The 17,536-nt window shown below is 57.6% G+C and overlaps 1 protein-coding gene across 1 annotated transcript in view; it reads left to right on the top strand.

Annotated features, from left to right (window-relative positions):
- Positions 1–17,536, top strand: part of MLLT1 (MLLT1 super elongation complex subunit) — a 65,910-nt gene that overhangs the window by 37,592 nt on the left and 10,782 nt on the right. The window contains 6 exon segments of the mRNA XM_027585398.2: positions 7,828–7,971; positions 11,644–11,769; positions 15,753–15,884; positions 15,886–16,147; positions 16,150–16,292; positions 16,295–16,309. Of these exon segments, the coding sequence (XP_027441199.2) occupies positions 7,828–7,971; positions 11,644–11,769; positions 15,753–15,884; positions 15,886–16,147; positions 16,150–16,292; positions 16,295–16,309 (822 nt within the window).

The raw sequence follows: 17,536 nt of genomic DNA, 5'->3' as shown, positions 1-17,536 counted from the left end.
ATCCTGGCTGACTTGTGTTCTGTGGAAATAACCATGTAGACAGTGTGGTAGGATTGGCAACAAGCTGGTGGGGGTCCCAGGGCCACCTAATCCTGCGCTCTTCTGCTCCCTCCCCCCCACCCAGTGGAAAGGGCCCTGGCCTGCGAAGACCCTCTCCCTTGGGCAGGGCGGGGCTGTTCCCACCTGCCCTCAGTTTAAATTGAGACTTGGTGTGTAACAGCCGGCCTTGAGTGATTGGGTGGGGAACTCACATTCTCCCCTCCCAGCTTGCCCCCCTTCTAGGGTCACCATCATCTCGGCCCTTTGCCCATTCGTGGGTCAGCTTTTGGGGGCTCCACAGAGCTCAGGAGGCAGGCAGCCCTCTGCGGAGCTGGCTGCTGGCGACTCCTGTGCGCAGGGACAGTTGGCCGGTTGATGCCACCCAGGGGGCCCAGCCTCACGGGGCGGGCCGGGGGGGGTGCCGAGGAGCCAGAGCAGGAGGGACATTGTGCTGGTAGACCAACCCAGGGAAAGGTCAGGGGGCTGCCGGCTTGTGACAGGCCGTGTGAATGCCAGCCCGCTATGCAGCTAGGATTGTCTTTCCCTGTAGTGGCCCTTCTGTTCCTCCGTGGGGGACTCCAGAAGCACCTCTGTTTCTTAGAGGGTGGTGTCTAGAGCAGCACAGAGAAGCACCTCGAAAGAGCAAATGTGTGTGAGAAGAGGCTCAGCCTGACCCCAGGATGCTGGGAGGGACAGTCTACCCTCCAGCTTGGCTCCCTAACCAGTGCCGCCTTCTGGGCTCCTGGAGAAGGGGATGGAAGAATTGGCCTGGAGTCACCTTCCCTGAGAATCTTTCCTGACTGATGAATGCATTTCCTGTAAAGATGGGAATCATGTAACTGAGTCATTCGTACTGTCACCCCTCAAAGTGAGGGAGTGGTGCAGATGAGTAGGATCGGGCAGGCTGTAATGTCAACATTAGCCCACCCCTGTGCTCACTCGGGACCACACAGGTGGTCCTGTGTTCATCATGGCAGAGCAGTTGTGGGGAGGGCAGGAGGCGGGCCCAGACTGATGCCACCTTGTTGGCCAGAGCCGCAGTCTTCTCCCTCCTTCCCTTGTACACTCAGAACCCTGTGGTTTTGTTTCCTCCCCTCCTTGAGGCTCAGAGAGGTGGAGTGGCTTGTCCAGGGTCACACAGTGAGTCGGTGGCAAAGCTGCTTTGGCATCCAGAAGGTCTTGGACCCCAAAGCCCACGGTTTTCAGCCCACATTGCACTGTTTTCCTTAAGCCTTTTAAAGTCATTTTTCTGCGTCTAACTACAGAGGTGATGTGTGTGGGCTGCAGGGAATCGGAGTCCTCTCTCCAGGCTGTCTCCTTGAAGTAACCACTGTAAGCAATTAGTGAAGTCCTTCTAGAAACAGTTTTTTTTGTGTGGGGTATGTGTGTGTGTGTGAGAGAGAGAGAGAGAGAGACAGACAGGGAGGGACGGAGGGAGGGAGATGCATTTTTAAACAAATATCTTTGACCTCCCACATCAGTACCCCTAACTCTACCTCGTTGTTTACGACGGCTGCGTGGCGCACCCTCTAGCTTAGACCTGCTGTCACGTCCCTGATGGGCACCTCTAGAGGCCTCCCACTTGAGGAATGCCTCAGGGACCCTCCCTGAGCATCGGAGTCCTGGAAGCGGGACTTCAGGTGTGGTGGCGGGGGCTCCCCACGGTGCTCCCCTTGCTCTCCTCCCCCGGGCGGTGGGCAGTCCCACTTTGCCCCAGCCGCAGGCCTGTGCCAGCGCACCGTGAGATCGGGGGCCAGATGGGGCGGGGCTGTGTCCACAGGAAGAGGAAGATGCCAGAGGCTGTGGTCCGTGGACTCGAGTGCCTGACTCTGTTGGTTCCATGTGGCCTTGACAAATGATTAAATGCCACCAAACCTCAGTTTCCTCTCCTGACGTATGGTGAGAGCAGTGACGAACTCCCAGAGTATTTGTGAGCCTGAAGGAAGGTGCTAGGTAAAGCCTGTGGTGCAGCGCCTGGCCCCGGGGAGGGCTCCCTGAGTGGTGCTGGTGGCAGGGTGGCCGCTTGAAGCAGAGAGCGAAGCATTCACCAGGTGGCCCAGGAGGATCCCAGGGGACTCAGGGATGGAGGGTTTTGTTGGCCTCATCTGGGCTCCATGAGGGGCACTGTCTGTGCCCTTGTCCCCAGAACCAGGAGAGAGTCCTTTCCTAGTAGGCGGTCAGCAGATGCCCAGGGGCAGAGCTGTGAGCAGGGCTGGGTGTTAAGAGTCTGTTAATGTAGAAAACTTAAAAAATATCTGCAGAAGTAGAGACAGTAGCAGAACAGACCACAGCACAGCACTTACCCCCCACCCGAGCAGTTACGCACTTGAGTACAGTGCTGTTTTCATTTCTAGCCCCGGGATTATTTTGAAGTAAGTCCAAGACATCCTGTTTTTTAATCTGTAAATATTTCAGTCTGTGTCTGTAAACGATAAGACTCTTCTAAAAGTATCTAGCCACAATGTCATCATAGCTGGGAAGGAACAAATTAACAATTCTTAATATCAAATATCCAGTAATGTCAGTTTTTTTATTATCACGTGTGTATATATATATATATATATATATTTTTTTTAATAATTTATTCAAATCAGGATTCAGGTAAGGTCGGTCCAGAGTGGCTGGTTGCTGCGTTTCTTAAGCTTCTTTTAAATCTTGTCTGTCTCTCCATCTCTCTCTCTTTCTCTCCCTTGCAAAGCATTTTAAGAAGCTGTATGGTTTGTCCCGTGGGGAGGTTGCTGACTGCAGCCCTGTAAACTGGCAGTTAGATATAGGGCCATGATCAGATTCATGTTTCACTATTTTATGAACCCTGGGGCCTTCTAACAGGGGTATGGCAGACAGGCACCGAAAGAGAAGTGTGGGCAGGGCCCAGATAGCAAGGACACAGCCCCGAGGCCCTCCTCAGCTGATGCGTTCTGGGCCGCCGGGAGTCTGGCTGCACACACGGGTAGGGCTGAGAACCTGGGGGTCCTCCAGGGCCAGCCCTGCCGGCTGCAGAAGAGGGTGGGGCCCGGGGTGGCCAAGGGGCAGCAGCGGAAACCACAGGTCTGGTCAGCCAGCCCCACGGCTGTGGGCCATTGGCCTTGGCGCGGGCCCGTGCCAGCCGTGGGCCTTGGCCAGGGCTCCCATGGCCTGGATTGCCCGAACGCTGTGGACGAGTCCACGCGCTCCAGGTTCGGGCGCTGGCACCAGTTTGGCCAGTTCCTCTGCATCTTAGTTTGCTGAGTCTAGAGAGAGACGCTGGCCTGTGGCCAGTATCCTGGACGGTTGGGTGGCCGCCTGCAAGCCATGCTCAGAACGTTTGAGGCCGGCTCCGGCTGCCTTTGCTGAGAGTGAGGCACCTGCAGTGTCTGGCTGGAATGACAAGGATGTTGCTCTTGGGACTGTGGGCCCAGCACACCCTGAACTTGGCTGCTCCTCACTGAACACGTTGCTGGCTCTTGGAAGCGTTGCCAGGCAGGGGGCGTCACAGGCCGGAGGTCTCATTCCAGGTCACCAGGGCCAGACACACGGTGGGCACTCAGGGGAAGGCCTCCGCCTGGCTCACATGCTGCATGCCCAGCTCTGGGGAGCCCTAAAGCACTCCTCCCACTTTGCTTCAGGGACCAGGGCTTAACACAGCCTGCCCAGAGTGAGTCCCGGCTCTCTGCGCACCGCCCGCGTGGCCCCAGGCAGCTCGTCTGCCTGTTCCAGTTTCTTCATCTGGGAAGTGGGGCCGCAGGGAGCACCCGTGTTTCGGGCTGTGAAGCAGTCGTATGTGTTAAGTGCTTAGAAAAGTGCCTGGCCATGGTAAGTGCCGGTGAATGCTGGGCATCCCGGGCTTGGCACTGGGCCTTCCGCTTCCCTCCACCCCCGTGTGTGGTAGATAGAACCACAGAGCGGCTTTTCGGCGTCCCTGTGAGCTCCCATTTTCCTGCTGGCGAATCCTGCAGCTTCAGTCACCATCTGTCTGCTGGGTCTCCCAGGTGACCTCCTACAGCCTAGAGCTCTTTCTGGTAAAAGCGGTAGCTTCCCTTTCTCGACGGCACCAAGCTGAGGCGATTAGCTGCCTTGTCTCATCCAATACTCCCGCTCGTAGTTGAAGAAACCGAGGCTTAGGGAGGACGGGCCTCATGACCAAGGCCGGGCAGCCAGTGAGAGGTGAGGCCCCGTCCTGGTCTAACCCCGTGCTCACGGGGGGCTGTCGGGGATGTCCAGCTGCCTGCCCACATCCTGCTGGCGTTCCCTGAGTCCCCTGGCCACCATCCCCTCCCTGACATGCTCCCTTAGCTGAGTTCCTTCACGTGTGCGGCTCTGTTGCACTGAGTCCACTCACATAATTTTTGGGGAAATAGCGAAACATCTATAGAAGTAGGAGGAGTGCTTTAACAGGTCCCCGTAGCCACCTGCTGGGTCCAGCACTTTCCGCGTGTGGCCCTGACACCGTGATTTCGTGTGTCCCTGTTTCAGAATGTGTCTCCTAAAAGATGAGAACTGCTTTTTAATCATACAATAATAATAATATCAGCATCACACCTACAAATTAATAATTCCTCAATATGTAGTCAGTGTTTCAAGTTTTTTTTGTTTGAATCAGATCTAGATAAGACCAACACGTGATTCATGAGTCTGTCTTGTAAGTTCCTTTTACTGTGAAAAGGCATAAAGTAGGGAAGAATCTCCTTATACCATTGCTTTTCTTTGCAATTTACTTGTTGAGGCAGCTGGGTCATTTGTCCTGTAGAGTTTGGTATCACCTAGCTTATTGTTGCTTTTTGTACCTGGGGTTTGTTATACACCATCCTCTGATTGTACATTCCCGGTCAGTTTGAACTTGAATCTGGAACTGAAGTCCTCCCTGGAAGGTGGTACATTGACCTTGTGGGTGGCCTGTGTTTGTGATGTTGGCCGCAGTGGATGGACAGTGCCCCGGTCACTGACCCATTAGGAGGGACAGAACAGTGGTGCCCGCATTCCTTCTTCACGCATTAGCTGGAGTACATTCCTGCTGTCTGCCTCTCAGATCTTCTGTGTTTACCTCGTGGGAAGGCAGGACAAATTCTTGGTGTGGATTTTTTTTTTCCTTTTTTTTTTTGCTCCCTTTATTTGCCAGGTTCAAACCCTGCCCCCCATAGTGGCATCCTGCAGGCCCGAGAAGGTTTGCTTCCTGGGACACAGATCTGGGCTTGTTCTTTCTGAGCCCAGATCCCCCTGTAGACACCTCTGCCCCCAGGATGTGGCTAAGGCCCATCGCTCCAGGTCACCTGTTGCCACCACTGTCCCCCTCCCGTTCCAGATGTAGTCATATGGACTCTCGGGGCTCTAGAAAGGACTCCGCTGTGGCCTCGGCAGCTTCTCCCCACCCCCTTCTTGATTGACTCATGGCCCCTCTCTGAGCCTGGCACAGCCTCCAGGGAACCTTCCTGGCCCCCTCTCCACCCCCACTATTGGGTCATGCTCCGCTCTTGCCCATCTTAACATTTCATTCTTTTGACAAAAACGTCTTGAGTGCAGGACAGGGGTCCCCACAACCCTTGCCTCCAAGGGGTTCCCAGTTTGGTGGGGACACATTCCCGCTGTGACAAGTGCCTCCATGAGGTTGGCACGAAGCCGTGCAGGCCCAGAGGAGAGGCATCAGCCGCATTCGGGGATGTAGTAGAAGCTTGACATGGGGGCTTCTTTCTCTTCCTTAACAGGCAGTTGGAAAGTAGCTGGCTGATGGCCTGGAATAGAGATCCACATGGCTCTCCTCCATGCTCTTCCCAGGATGGCTGACCTTCCAACTAGGCAAGAGGAATAATGATGCTGAGCCTTTCTCTTTACACTTAGTGTTTGACTTGGGAAGGCAAGCGCTCCCTAGGCTGACCTCATTACACCTCATCACTCAGACCAGGCCACGTGTCCACCTTGGGCCAGGGAACAATTTCCAAGTCTGCTTTAGATGGGCTGGGGGTGGAAACCACTCTTTTGACCCCAAGGGCTGCTGGGGGGAGGGCGAGGCCAGTGTTACCTCACTGGTTGGCATTGCCTTGGGAAGGCCTCTTTACTTGTCTTCTCTGCACTGGACTTGAGGCTCCCAGAAGGCAGAGTCTGCGACTCTTTCATTCAACAGGTGCATCTTCTACCTGTGGCCTAAATGGGGGGGGTGGGGTGGCGAGTTGTCCTCGTGCAACTGCGGGACCCCACTCCTGTCCGTTTATTCAGAAGCAGGCACAGGGCCAGCCAGGTTCCCTCTCCTAGGTGTCACCCACTCGTCAGAGCTCAACAAGCCCAGCATGGCTCATGTGAACCATGCTACCGCTGGCTGGGGAGATGGAGGAGGAGGGTGAGGCTGCCCGAGCCCCTGGCTGTAGTCAGAGCGGCAGGAATGAGGCTCAGCCCCAGCCTCTGCTCCCTTCTCCCCCCGGGACTGTGACCCTGCTGGTCTGTGTGGAACGAAGGGTGGGAAAAAGAGAGCGTGGGCATGCCTATGTGGAAGTCTCTGTGCTTCCCCCTTCCTTCCTTACCCCTGACTGTCCAGTCCCGAAGTGAGAGCTCCTTCACCAGCACCCCGACTCCTAGAGTTTTCTCCCCTACTGGAGAGCATTTTTAAAAAATTGCCTGTAATATACATACCAGAAAATTCCCTTTTAAAGCGTACTAATTCAGTGGTTTTTTAGTATATTCAGTGTTGTGTGGCCATCACAGTTTTCTAATTCTAGAACATTCCATCACCCCAGAAAACAACCTCATCCCCATCAGCAGTCACTCCTCATCCCCAGGCCCCAGTTCCTGACAACCACGAGCCCTCTTCCCATCTGTGGAAGAGCCTGTTCTGGGCATGTCACCCACGTGGACTCACACCCCGTGTGGCCTTCTGTGTTTGGTTCCCTCCCTGAGCGTCGTGGGCTCAGGGTCCATCCCCGGGGCAGCGTGTGTCGGCCTCTCACTCCCGTCTGCAGCCGAGGGACGCACCTGCGCGTGGAGGGACATGTTACGTTGACCCATTTATCCGTCAGGGGACACTGGGGTTGCGTCCACTTTTGACTGTTGTGAATCCTGCTGTGCTACATAGACGTACAAGCGTTTGTGTGAACATAAGTTTTCATTTCTCTTGGCTGTGTATTAGGCATGTATGGGGCGGTTACTCTGTAGTAAACATGGGGAGGGGCCCCCAGACAGCCCCGGGATTGACGGCACTGGTGACAGGGCACACCCACTGCCCCACAGCCTCACTGCCACTTGAGATTCCCCACCTTGTAAAGAACCACTGTGCTGGAGGCTGGGAGGTGTTATCTCGGGGTTTGGATTTGCTTTTCCTTGATCATTAGTGATATTGAGCACCTTCTAGTGGGCTTGTTGGCCATTTGGATGTCTCTGGAGCTATCTCCCCCTTCCGGGGGAGCATGGGGTGCAGCCTGAGGAATCACGGGCCTCGGGGCCTGGGGTCAGACCTCCGTACTGCCACTCATCAGCCATGTCTTCAAGCCTCAGTCTCTCCGTTTGTTGACGGGTGCTGTGAGGGCCGAAATGGGGGGGTGTGTGTGCCATCAGCAGGAATAGGTCCAGTAACTGTCAGAGAACATCATTCTTAATGATCTGTTTCTCTCGTGGAGACTGCTTTGCTGGGTCCAGTGCAAGTAGTAAGTTAATTTATTTTGGATAATGGAATAGACGAGAAGGAGGCACACAAGAGAAGCAGGTAAGGGACTGAGGGGGGAGAGAAACGGAGGCCCAGCACAGGAGAGAGAAGGGGCCGGTGGTGGGGAGCGTGTCTTGTGGCTGCCTGCCCCTCTGAGGTGAACTTCCTTGTTTTCTTTGTTGAAGGAGGAGCCCAGGAAGGTATGCTTCACCTATGACCTGTTCCTGAACCTGGAGGGCAACCCGCCTGTGAACCACCTGCGCTGTGAGAAGCTCACCTTCAACAACCCCACCATTGAGTTCCGGTACAAGCTCCTGATGGCTGGCGGGGTGAGTGTGCCCCTGCTCAGACGGATGCTGGGGAGGTGCCAGACGCTCCCTCGTGGCTCCTGCGTGGCTTCTTGTGTTGAGTGGCCTCGGTGCTCGCGGTGCCCAGGGGGTCTCCCAGGCAGGTCTCGTCAGCTTTGGCTGGGTGCCCGAGACCCGGAGGGGCGGCCTGCTCAGGCAGCACCTGGCCGCCCTGTGTAGGATCCAGGTGTCCCGAGTCTGCGCCGGGGCGTTGTCAGCTGGAACGACTAGTGCCTAGTTATCCCCAGAGTTTCCTGGTTGACTGTGGGTAATTAGCATCTTCCTCCACGGGAAGGAGGGGTGGGAGGAATGGGCGTGAGGCCAGTCTGTCAGCGTGGTGAGGCGCAGGAGCCAGCGCTGAACCGGACTGGCAAGGCTGTGCTGGGGCAGCGTCATCTGGGGAAACAGCAGTGGCTCTCCGGGGGGTTCCCTGATGATGCGCGTTGCCTGGCAGTTTTGTCCTAGTGAGGCCAGACAAAGGCGTCAGCTCTCAGAACCCAGGCCTCGGAGGGAGCCGTGTAGCTGGGGATCCGTGTGTGGTGGCAGAGTGCGGGGAGCACAGTTGAGAACCGGAGTAGGGGCGCTTGGTGTGGATGGGATGCTTGTTGTGGAGGAGGAGGGGTGTCTGGCCGAGGGAGGGCCACGCCGAGGACACGGGACGTCCCACAGCCACCTTTCAGCGCCCCAGTGTCACTGAGCATTTGTCTAGTGGCCAGCCAGGAAGATTTGGGTCAGGGCCGCGAGTGTGAGTGCATGTGGCAGGGCAGGCCCACCTCCCCAGTGAACATAGGGAGTTTGGCTTGAGCTTCTGTAGGCCTGCAGAGCAGTCCTTTCTGATTCAGTTGGATCTTTTGTACTTTTTTTTCTTTTTTAATAAAGGCAGTCACTTATTCATTGTAGAAAATTTGATTATGTTCTGCCAGGTTTCTTATAAAAAATGTGTCTGTGATTATAATCTAGCATGTGATGGCTGACGGGAACAAACAGGGAGGTGTTGGAATCTGTTCACAGAGACGTTTGTCCTGAAGTTTGCCTGAGAGGTCTGGAAGAGCCAAGGAAGTGGAGGGGGGGGGGCTGCTGGGGTCCACAGTCCTCCCCAGCTCTGCTTCTCCACCTTCTTTCTGCTGCCGGATATTTTCCGAAGTATTTGTTACCCAAAGGCTCCATAGTCAACATTTTCTTCGGGAGACACATGTGCACTTAGCATTCTTGGCCTCTCAGAGCTCCAGGACCAAGGGACTAGACCCCTCTGCCCCCTGCATAAGGAGGTTTTCTTTGCTAAGAGACGAAGGCTTGATGTGCATCATCAAAACCTATAAAACCGGAGGGCGGAGGCAGCGAGGGGGAGAGGTTGGGAGTGCAGGTCCGGCGAGCCGTGTGGGAAGGGCCAATCCTGGAGGGAAGAGGCAGAGTCCGGCACGGTGGTCTCTGCTCGGTGCTCCGCACCCTGGGGAGGGCTGGCCGGAGAACTGACTGGTTGGTCAGGAACTTTCTCACCCTTTGGGGCTGTGGGCCTTTGGGGCTTGCCCTGGGCTAATGGCAAAGCAGCGCTCTCTGGTCTTTGGAGCAGCCTGAGACCTTGATGGGATAGATAGTAGCTCCCAACACGTGAGTTGTGGTCCTTGTGTGCCATTTTGGAGCGGAGTGTCCCCACTGGGGCTGGCATTTGCCATCTTGTGGCCGATGACCACAGACCCGCCCGAGCTGATGTCGGTGCCGGAAGAACTGGAGTCACGACCTGACCCGTAGGTCGATGAGACCTGCCTTCCTTGCTGCCCCCTCCGCCGGCGGTCACCTGGAGCTCTGAGTCCTCGCCCGAACATCAGGCACCTGCTCAGCAGTGACCAGATCAGCTTTGCTCCTTTGCTAGGTGGTCAGCGGCCAGCCTCGGGGAGGCGGCTGCCTGTCTCCTCAGCGTTGTGTCTCGTCCTTTGCCCCATCGGCAGTTGAGCTGCACGGAACAGAAGCTCCTTTTGCAACCGAGGGTCTGTATTTCCATCGGGTGTGGTGGGTCCTCTTGAGGCAATGCGGCGGAGATAAAAGTGGATCCGTTGGTTCACTTGACCTTTCTCAAAGGGCTGTTGTTACAGGGGAGAGGGCCTGGAGAGGTTTTCTCTGTGTTATGGAGCCACGTCAGGCTAGGACATTAATTCGAAGGGAGAGAGGAGTCCTGAAGGCTGAGTGGAAGGAAAAGCGAGTGAAAGAGCGTTGGAACCTGTCTGTGCCCTTGGGTCGGGTTGTAGTCGCTTCTCTGTGTCCCACGAGTGCTTGCGAGCCTGAGAGTGCGGTGCTCTGCCCGAGGCCTGGGCTGCTCAGCTGGGCCTCGGGTGCCACGGGTCAGAGTGTTGTGCTTGGACGGGCTCTGGGGAACGCCTGGGGCCTCTGGCTTCGCTGCCTCGGAGTCGGGGGGCCACGGGGGGGGGCACGAGGGGCTTCACTGTGTTACTTTCAACCTGGTGTCCCCTGACGCCAGCCTACTCGGAGGAAAGGTTTGGCTTATCAAGGAATCCCAGGTGCTCAAGGTTATTAATGATGCTTGTTCTACTGAGCTAAATGCTTTTTTTCTTTTCTTTCTTTTTCTTTCTTTCTTTTTCTTTTCTTTTCTTTTCTTTTCTTTTCTTTTCTTTCTTTCTTTCTTTCTTTCTTTCTTTCTTTCTTTCTTTCTTTCTTTCTTTCTTTCTTTCTTTCTTTCTTTCTTTCTTTCTTTCTTTTCTTTTCTTTCTTTCTTTTTTTTTTAATGTGCACTTTATTCTTTTGTTCTGTCTCGTCTTTATCTGGAAGGCTCGCTCTGAGTGGCTGGCTGGTTCACACAAGTCATGTGAACTTGTAGTGTCAGCATCTGGACGACTTGCCCCCAAGCCTTCTCTCCTTCAGCAGGTGCAGCGGGAGCTGGGGAGCCACGCTGGACCCGGCAGGTGTTTCCCGGGAGCACCTCCTGGCAGGACCCCAGGCCCTTCCTCCGCACAGCAGTTGGCTAACCGAGCGGGGCACTCTCTGGCCCCCCCCCGCAGGCTCGTGCTGCACTCACCCTGTGCACTTCTCTCCTGCCTCTGCCCCCCATGCTGCCGATTCAGTCACCTTCGCCTGCTCGACCGCGGAGGAGGGCTCGGGCCCCCGTCCCCGGAAATGCGGGACCCGGCAAAGCCCCCCCCATGCGCATGGCCGTCAGAAGTTGCTCGCTCCGCCGCGCGGCTGCCCAGTGTGGGTGTCTGGCTGGCCTCTCGCCTTTCCAAACCGTGCGTCTGGTCCTTCTAAACTGCAGCGTGCAGGTCAGCTTGGGCCACAGCTGCCTTCTCATGCTTCTCGGCACACTCCGCAAGTCTTCCTGGCCTGGCCCTCCTGTCCGCCGCGCTCTGGGCTCTCCTTCCAGAGACCGTGTGGCCGCACCTGGGCCCAGCCATCCTGGGACCCTGGCTTCTCTTCACTCTCCACCTCGAGCCCGCTTCGCTCCAAGCACTTGGCCCCCAGCCTCTCATGGAGGACATGCCTTTGATTCTTTGGAAAACTGGCGCTCCAGTCCTCCCTTGCCCTTCCCCCAGAAGGCAGCTCCCACAGCCTCTGGCCATACTCCTGCAGGCTGACTTCCTCTTGCCGGTCAGAAATCCAGCCTGCCTCCTTGCTCACTGATAACATCTGTCTCTTCTTTATCACTAGGTGATGGTAATGCCCGAAGGAGCAGAAACGGTGTCCAGGCCCAGCCCCGACTACCCCATGTTACCCACAATTCCACTCTCTGCCTTCTCTGACCCCAAGAAGACCAAACCGTCCCACGGCTCCAAGGTTAGTGAGGCGGAAGGCCCAGTCACACGGGAGCACTGGGGCCCAGTGGTGGGTCCTGGGCTCAGGGCGCCCCCTCTGCAGAGCTGGACCTTCCGTTCCCAGACTCGCTCCCTTGGCATCTTCCTCTTATAGAGCTCTTCGCTCTACCTGGCAGCTCCCTGCCACTTAGGAGGGTTGGCCCCTGCTGGGTTGCACGAACAGCCACATGACTAGGTTCTTCACCCTCTTCCTCTTAAGGCCAGAGAGCCTGCCCCATCCTCGCTGCTCCCACTGTGTCAGTGGGCCTTAGGACCCCGCAGACAGGACGCTGAGAGTCTCGCGAGGTTGGGGGCCATGGACAGAGTATTTCCACCACAGCCACGGCTGCCCAGCCCCTAGGCCTCCTGAGTGTGGCCGGGATGCCCCATCTGCCAGGGCTCAGTGCCGCCTCCCTGTGCTGGTCCAGGCTTGGCCTCTTTCTTTGGGAGCAGCTGTCAGCATAGAATGCTTATTTGGGGGAAGGGCCAGGTGGGACGATGCGGTGAGAAGGCGCATTTCCCCCAAGAAGAAACGTTTTGTCATCTTGTCGCAGTCCTGTTGGGCAGGCGGCACTCTGCCTTCCCGAGACCTCTCTCTTAACTGTTAAGGAGTGGCCACCGGAGCTCTTCGGATAGTGTCCCGATGTACATAGAAACTCGTGAGCGTGAGTCCTCTTCCCCTGTAGCTGCCTCCGCGGCTCCGTGTCCCGGAGGTCAGGCTCGTCTGGAGCTTGGGTTCCCTGCTTATCCTCCCGCCGCTGACCCCACAAGTTTATCCACTTCTCATCTTTGTGTTTCTCTTGCTTCACTCACTTGTTGGGTGTTGTGGGCTTGCAGCACCCCGGGTGGGATGGGTTGGGCTCTCGGGCTGTCTTACAGCTTTCCTCATCAGCAACACTGGAGGAGAGCCGCATCACCCAGGCAGGGTCTTTCTGGCACTTTCCATAAGGCCAGTGGGTTTCTGACATCCCCAGATTTATCTGACTTAAGCTCTCCAGACGTGTGTGGTTAGAGTCCAAGCACAGAGTGCAGCTCTGGGGGGTCTTTCCCATGCCGGCCTCCTGGGCCTGTCCTTCCCTAAACCACGTGGAGGGTAAAAGGAAGAAAAATTCTTGTTGGAGATCTTGGTAGCTTCTCTCTCAGCTATCCACAGTTATTTGGGACTCTGCAGAATAGGAAGAGTAGGAATTGACATTTTTTCTGTACGTGTCACTTGCAAGCCACCCAAACCCCCCAAAGAAATGCCCCCCCTGGGTGGTAAGGACACCGCAGTGGCTGACAGGCTGCATCTGGGGCTGCTTGTGGCGTCCTTCGCCAGCATCTTTGAGATCCTCAGGAGCCCCCAGGCCAGAAGGGCGTATCTGCCAGGGTGGGCAGGGTTTTCTGTCCCCCCCTCCCTGCCCCAGGCTCTTTCTCTAGCCCCCCAGGCAGTGTGACTGAGGAGGCGCCTGCATGGGTTTCTCCTGCAGCGAAAGGCAGGTTCTTCTCTGCTGATAGCTCTCCAAGAAACCCTTTTGCTCCTGAGCCAGCAGTCTCACTCTGCTGTCCTTGGACGGCACAGCCTGTGCGCCAGCCTCCTTCTCCAGCTGAGGACCTTCCTTTGGGCACTGGCTGTTCTCCCCCAGATTGGTTCTCTGCAGCCTGGAGCCGAAAGGTCTGACTGGCCAGGCCACATACTCCGGTCAGAGGGGGCTGGGAGGGAAGGGGGGGTGGGTTCTCGCGGGGCCTTGCCCACTGCCTGGGGACTGCTGGAGAGTCTGGCTGTCGCAGCCCTCGATGGATCATTCCCAGATGGTTCTGTCCCTAGAGGGCACCCTGGCAGGCAGGAATCGGAGCCTCCTGGGAGAGGGGTGGGCAACCCCCTGGAGGCTCACACGCCAATAATGGCCCCCACCCGGCAGCCCCCCTGGACTGTACACATGTAGATTCAGGGGCAGCCTGCTTCTTTGTCTGATGTCAGCCGTGGCCTGGTTGACCTTTCCCTAAAACTTGGTTCTTAGCCATTTTCGGGTCATTAAGAGTTTTGAGAATATGACAGTGATGAGTCCTTAACCCTGGGAATGTCTACATTATGGTCAAGTTCCTGTGTGATTTCTGAGAGCCCATGATCTGGGATCGCTCTACAGACCCCCGGGTGAAGAGCCGCTGCTCCAAAGGCTGCTGCTAGCTGTGCAGGGGCCTGGGCGGCAGCAGAAGCGCAGTTAACCCCAGGGCTCGGGGTGTGGGGGCTAGGCGGTGGGGACTACATTGGAGACATTGGCCAACGTGCCTGGTGGGTGTGCTTTGCCTCGCGTCTGGGAGCTTGGACCAGTTCCTGCAGCCCAGGCATGCTCAGGGGCACTGCGAGAAGAGGCCGGAATTGCATGTGGCGTTTGCTTCTTGCTTCCCTCCTTGGGAGAGCAGCTTGCTGGGGAATGGAGCCCCATTCTGAAAGCCAGCCCCAAGCGGGCTGCCCTGTTAGATGGGCTGCTGGGGGCTCGTGGCGTGAGCATCCCTTCCCCTGCCCTGGTGATGTAAGAGCTGGGGCCAGGGCCCCCCCAGGCGGGTGTTTCTCCAGGGAGGCGGCAGCAACCCACGGCTATGTGGGGCTGTCGCTGAACCTTTGGCACTGACGTGGGTTATCGATTTGCAAGAAGACGGCGACCCGAGTGGATCAGAGGTGGTCAAGGCTGCGCCGTCTGTCCCTGTGGCTCTTTGCTGGGAGGGTCCCATGGTGGGCTGTGAGAGCAGCAGGGGCCTTGCTACTGGGGGTTTTCCTGGCTTACCTGCCCTCTCCTACGCGCTGCAGCCTGTCCCCTTGGCACTTGGGGTGAACTGGTGAAGTGTGGCTGCCTGCGTGGTGCGGGTCACCCTCTGGTCTGGCTCTGTTGGTTTCCTGGTGTGCTTTGGTCTGGAGAGCCTCCGGGCTCAGCTGTGCACCTAGCCAACTGAGTAGGGGCAGAGCCCTCCGCAGCTGACCACAGCAGGCACCTGTCTGGCATGCCTGGATGTACAGGGTGATGATGGGGTGTTGATAGGAAGGAAGCCCGAACAAGGTGTCTTGTGGGGCTCCTGCCTGCAGACTGCACCAGCTGCTTAGGGGTGGGTGGCAATGGCTGCCAGCCCCCTCTTGGTTGAGCGCTTGCTGCCTGCCAGGCCCTGCACCATGGCCCAGTGAGGTAGGTGGTCCTGCCCTTGTTCGGAGGAAGCCCAGGCACGCAGGTTGGAGCCCCCTAGTAGCCTGGCTCAGGGCCATGTCTGCCTGTCCCCAGCGGGAGCTCCGTGACCTGGTGGACCAACGCTAGAGTCTGGGCTCCATTCTCAGCCCTGTGAATTTCCAAGGTGGAGACCCAAGAGTCATACGTGTTTTAGAAACACTGCCCAGGTGGCTTTGATTCTGAGAGGTCTAGGAGCTGTTCTGCACAGTGCCTGGGAACCCAGCAGGTGCTCAATAAATGCTGACTGTGGTGATCAAAGAACAACCGTGCTGGGCGTGCACTGGGGCTGGGGTGGGGGTGACCGGGCAGGAGGCACGCAGGCTCTGTGTGGGGACAGAAGGGGGGGGGCCTGCCTGCTGGTGCCCCCCCAGCCCCCCCCCCCCCCCGCCAACACCACACGCAGCCTCCACTCCCCTGGGCCACTGGGAAGCTGCGAGGTGTTGGAGTGGGAGTGGGTAGATGTGGCTTGCCTGTCTCGTATCTGACTCACCGTGTACTCTTCTTGAATCCCTCAGGGAATGTCAGTTCAATTCAGAGGGGAATCTTAGCCTGCACTCGCCCGGGACCTGCTGACACTTCTAGTAGTTTTAAAGGGACAGCTCCATTTAAAACTCTCACCTGCTGCCTACTTTTTCGCTTTATGGAAGATTTTCTCTAGCTGAGTCTGAATCAGGTGGATTATACTTTGTAGGGGTCGGGGGAGGCGGAGCAGGGCGACCCCGAGATGCCATTTGACCGTGTCTCTCCCCCTCCTGCCCCGGCATTTCAGGACGCCAGCAGGGAGAGCAGCAAGGCCTGCAAGACCCACAAGACGGCCAAGGAGCACCGGGAGCGGCCGCGTAAGGACTCTGAGGGCAAGGCCCCGTCCAAGGAGCCGGAGCGTGAGCAGGCCAGGAGTGCGCAAGGATGCCACGCGGAAGCTGGGCGAAGGCCGGCCGCCCAAGGAAGAGAAGGCCCCACCGGCCAAGGCCGCGTTCAAGGAGCCCAAGATGGCCCTGAAGGAGACCAAACTGGAGAGCATGTCCCCCAAGGGCGGGCCCCCGCCCCCGCCCCCACCCAAGTCTTCCAGCAAGCGGCCGGCTGCCGCCGACTCCCCCAAGCCCAGCGCCAAAAAGCAGAAGAAGAGCAGTTCCAAGGGGTCCAGGAGCGCCCCCAGCACCTCGCCCGCACCTCGTCTTCCTCCTTCTCGGACAAAAAGCCAGCCAAGGACAAGGGCAGCACCAAAGGGGAGAAGGTCAAGACCGAGAGTGAGCCCAGGGAGATCAAAAAGCCCCCGGAGGTGGAGGAGTCCAACTCGGAGGACGAGGGCCTCCCTTCAAGACAGAGGTGAGGTGGCTCCTTCCCCCCCCTCCCGCCCCCGCCCCCATCCCTTTCTTTCCTGGCTCTGAGCTGCTTGAAACCTTGTCAGCCCGAAGGTTAGACGAGGAGGCTGGAATCAGGGGTCCCCCACTTGCTCTTTGTAGCTTTGGGCAAACGTCCAGACCCTCTTTAAGCCTCAGTTTCCGCTTCTGTCAGGAAACTTTGGAGACAGTGCTTAGGGAAAAGTGGTTTTGGTAGAGTATGGTAGTTTGGTGCTCGGTTCAGAGCTGTCTTCCTTGGGCAGCCCCCTGTGCGGGCCAGGGTCTCGGTAGTGATGTATGTCCCCGCTGCCTCTTCCCTGGCCTCTGCAGGGTCAGTCCAACAGGAGCCTCGCTCCCTCCACTAGTGGGGCATCCCTGAGTGTCCTTGTCCCGCTCTTCTGCTCTGGGAACCGGAGCCTCCTCACTCCGCCCACCACCTGCTTCTGTGCGCGCAGGAGGGGCTCCTGCCGCAGCAGCTTTTCCCGCGGTTCTGAAGGCCGCCATTAGAGACGGCTGAGCCACCGGGCAGCCAGTGGCCAGGCGTACACTGGGGCCTCCGGTGGGCAGCCCCCTCTCTGAGTGCCGTGTGGCATCCGGGGGGCAGAGGATAGGTGCTTGGCTGGCTGGGTGGCTGAGTGGCCCCCACCTGTGTCACCGGTCCCAGCCCCCGGGGCCTTCTTGCGTTTCCAAATCCCCATTCATTCTGGACGGCAGAAACCTTGCCTCGGTGTTGCTCCTCAGAGTTTCTGCTGGGACTTGGAGAATGGCTCCCAGAGACGAAGCCCCAGGATGATGGTGTCTGCAGTGCCGGTGTTCCTGAGCGTGTGGCTTGAGGGGCAGACTGTTGGAGGCGACGGCGCGGGCTGGGGGTGACAGTTTGGCCTGTGAGGGTAACCGTGCGCCCCACTGGCTTAGGGACACGCACACAGAGCTGTCAATGCCGTGCGCCCCGCACTCCTCCCGGCCAGGAGACTCCGTCCGCCCGTGAACTTGGAGACCCCCGGTCCTGTTCTGGGGGAGCCTTCAGCCTCTAGCAGGCCCGCCGGGCTGTATCAGGAGTTTGCCCAGCACCTGGAGGTTCTTTGGGTGCTGATAGCACCTGTTCTGGCCCCTGTCTCCTCCGTCTGCTCAGCATCTGCAGCTCTGAACCGGTGCCCTTCCCTCCTCCTCACCTCAGGTGCTTTCAGGCCAGGCCTTTCCGTGCACAAGGCTG

This window comes from Zalophus californianus, chromosome 1, assembly GCF_009762305.2.
Source record: "Zalophus californianus isolate mZalCal1 chromosome 1, mZalCal1.pri.v2, whole genome shotgun sequence".
Classification (NCBI taxonomy): domain Eukaryota; kingdom Metazoa; phylum Chordata; class Mammalia; order Carnivora; family Otariidae; genus Zalophus; species Zalophus californianus.
The sequence above is the reverse complement of the archived record's forward strand: the minus strand, read 5'-3'. Positions and strand labels throughout refer to the sequence as shown.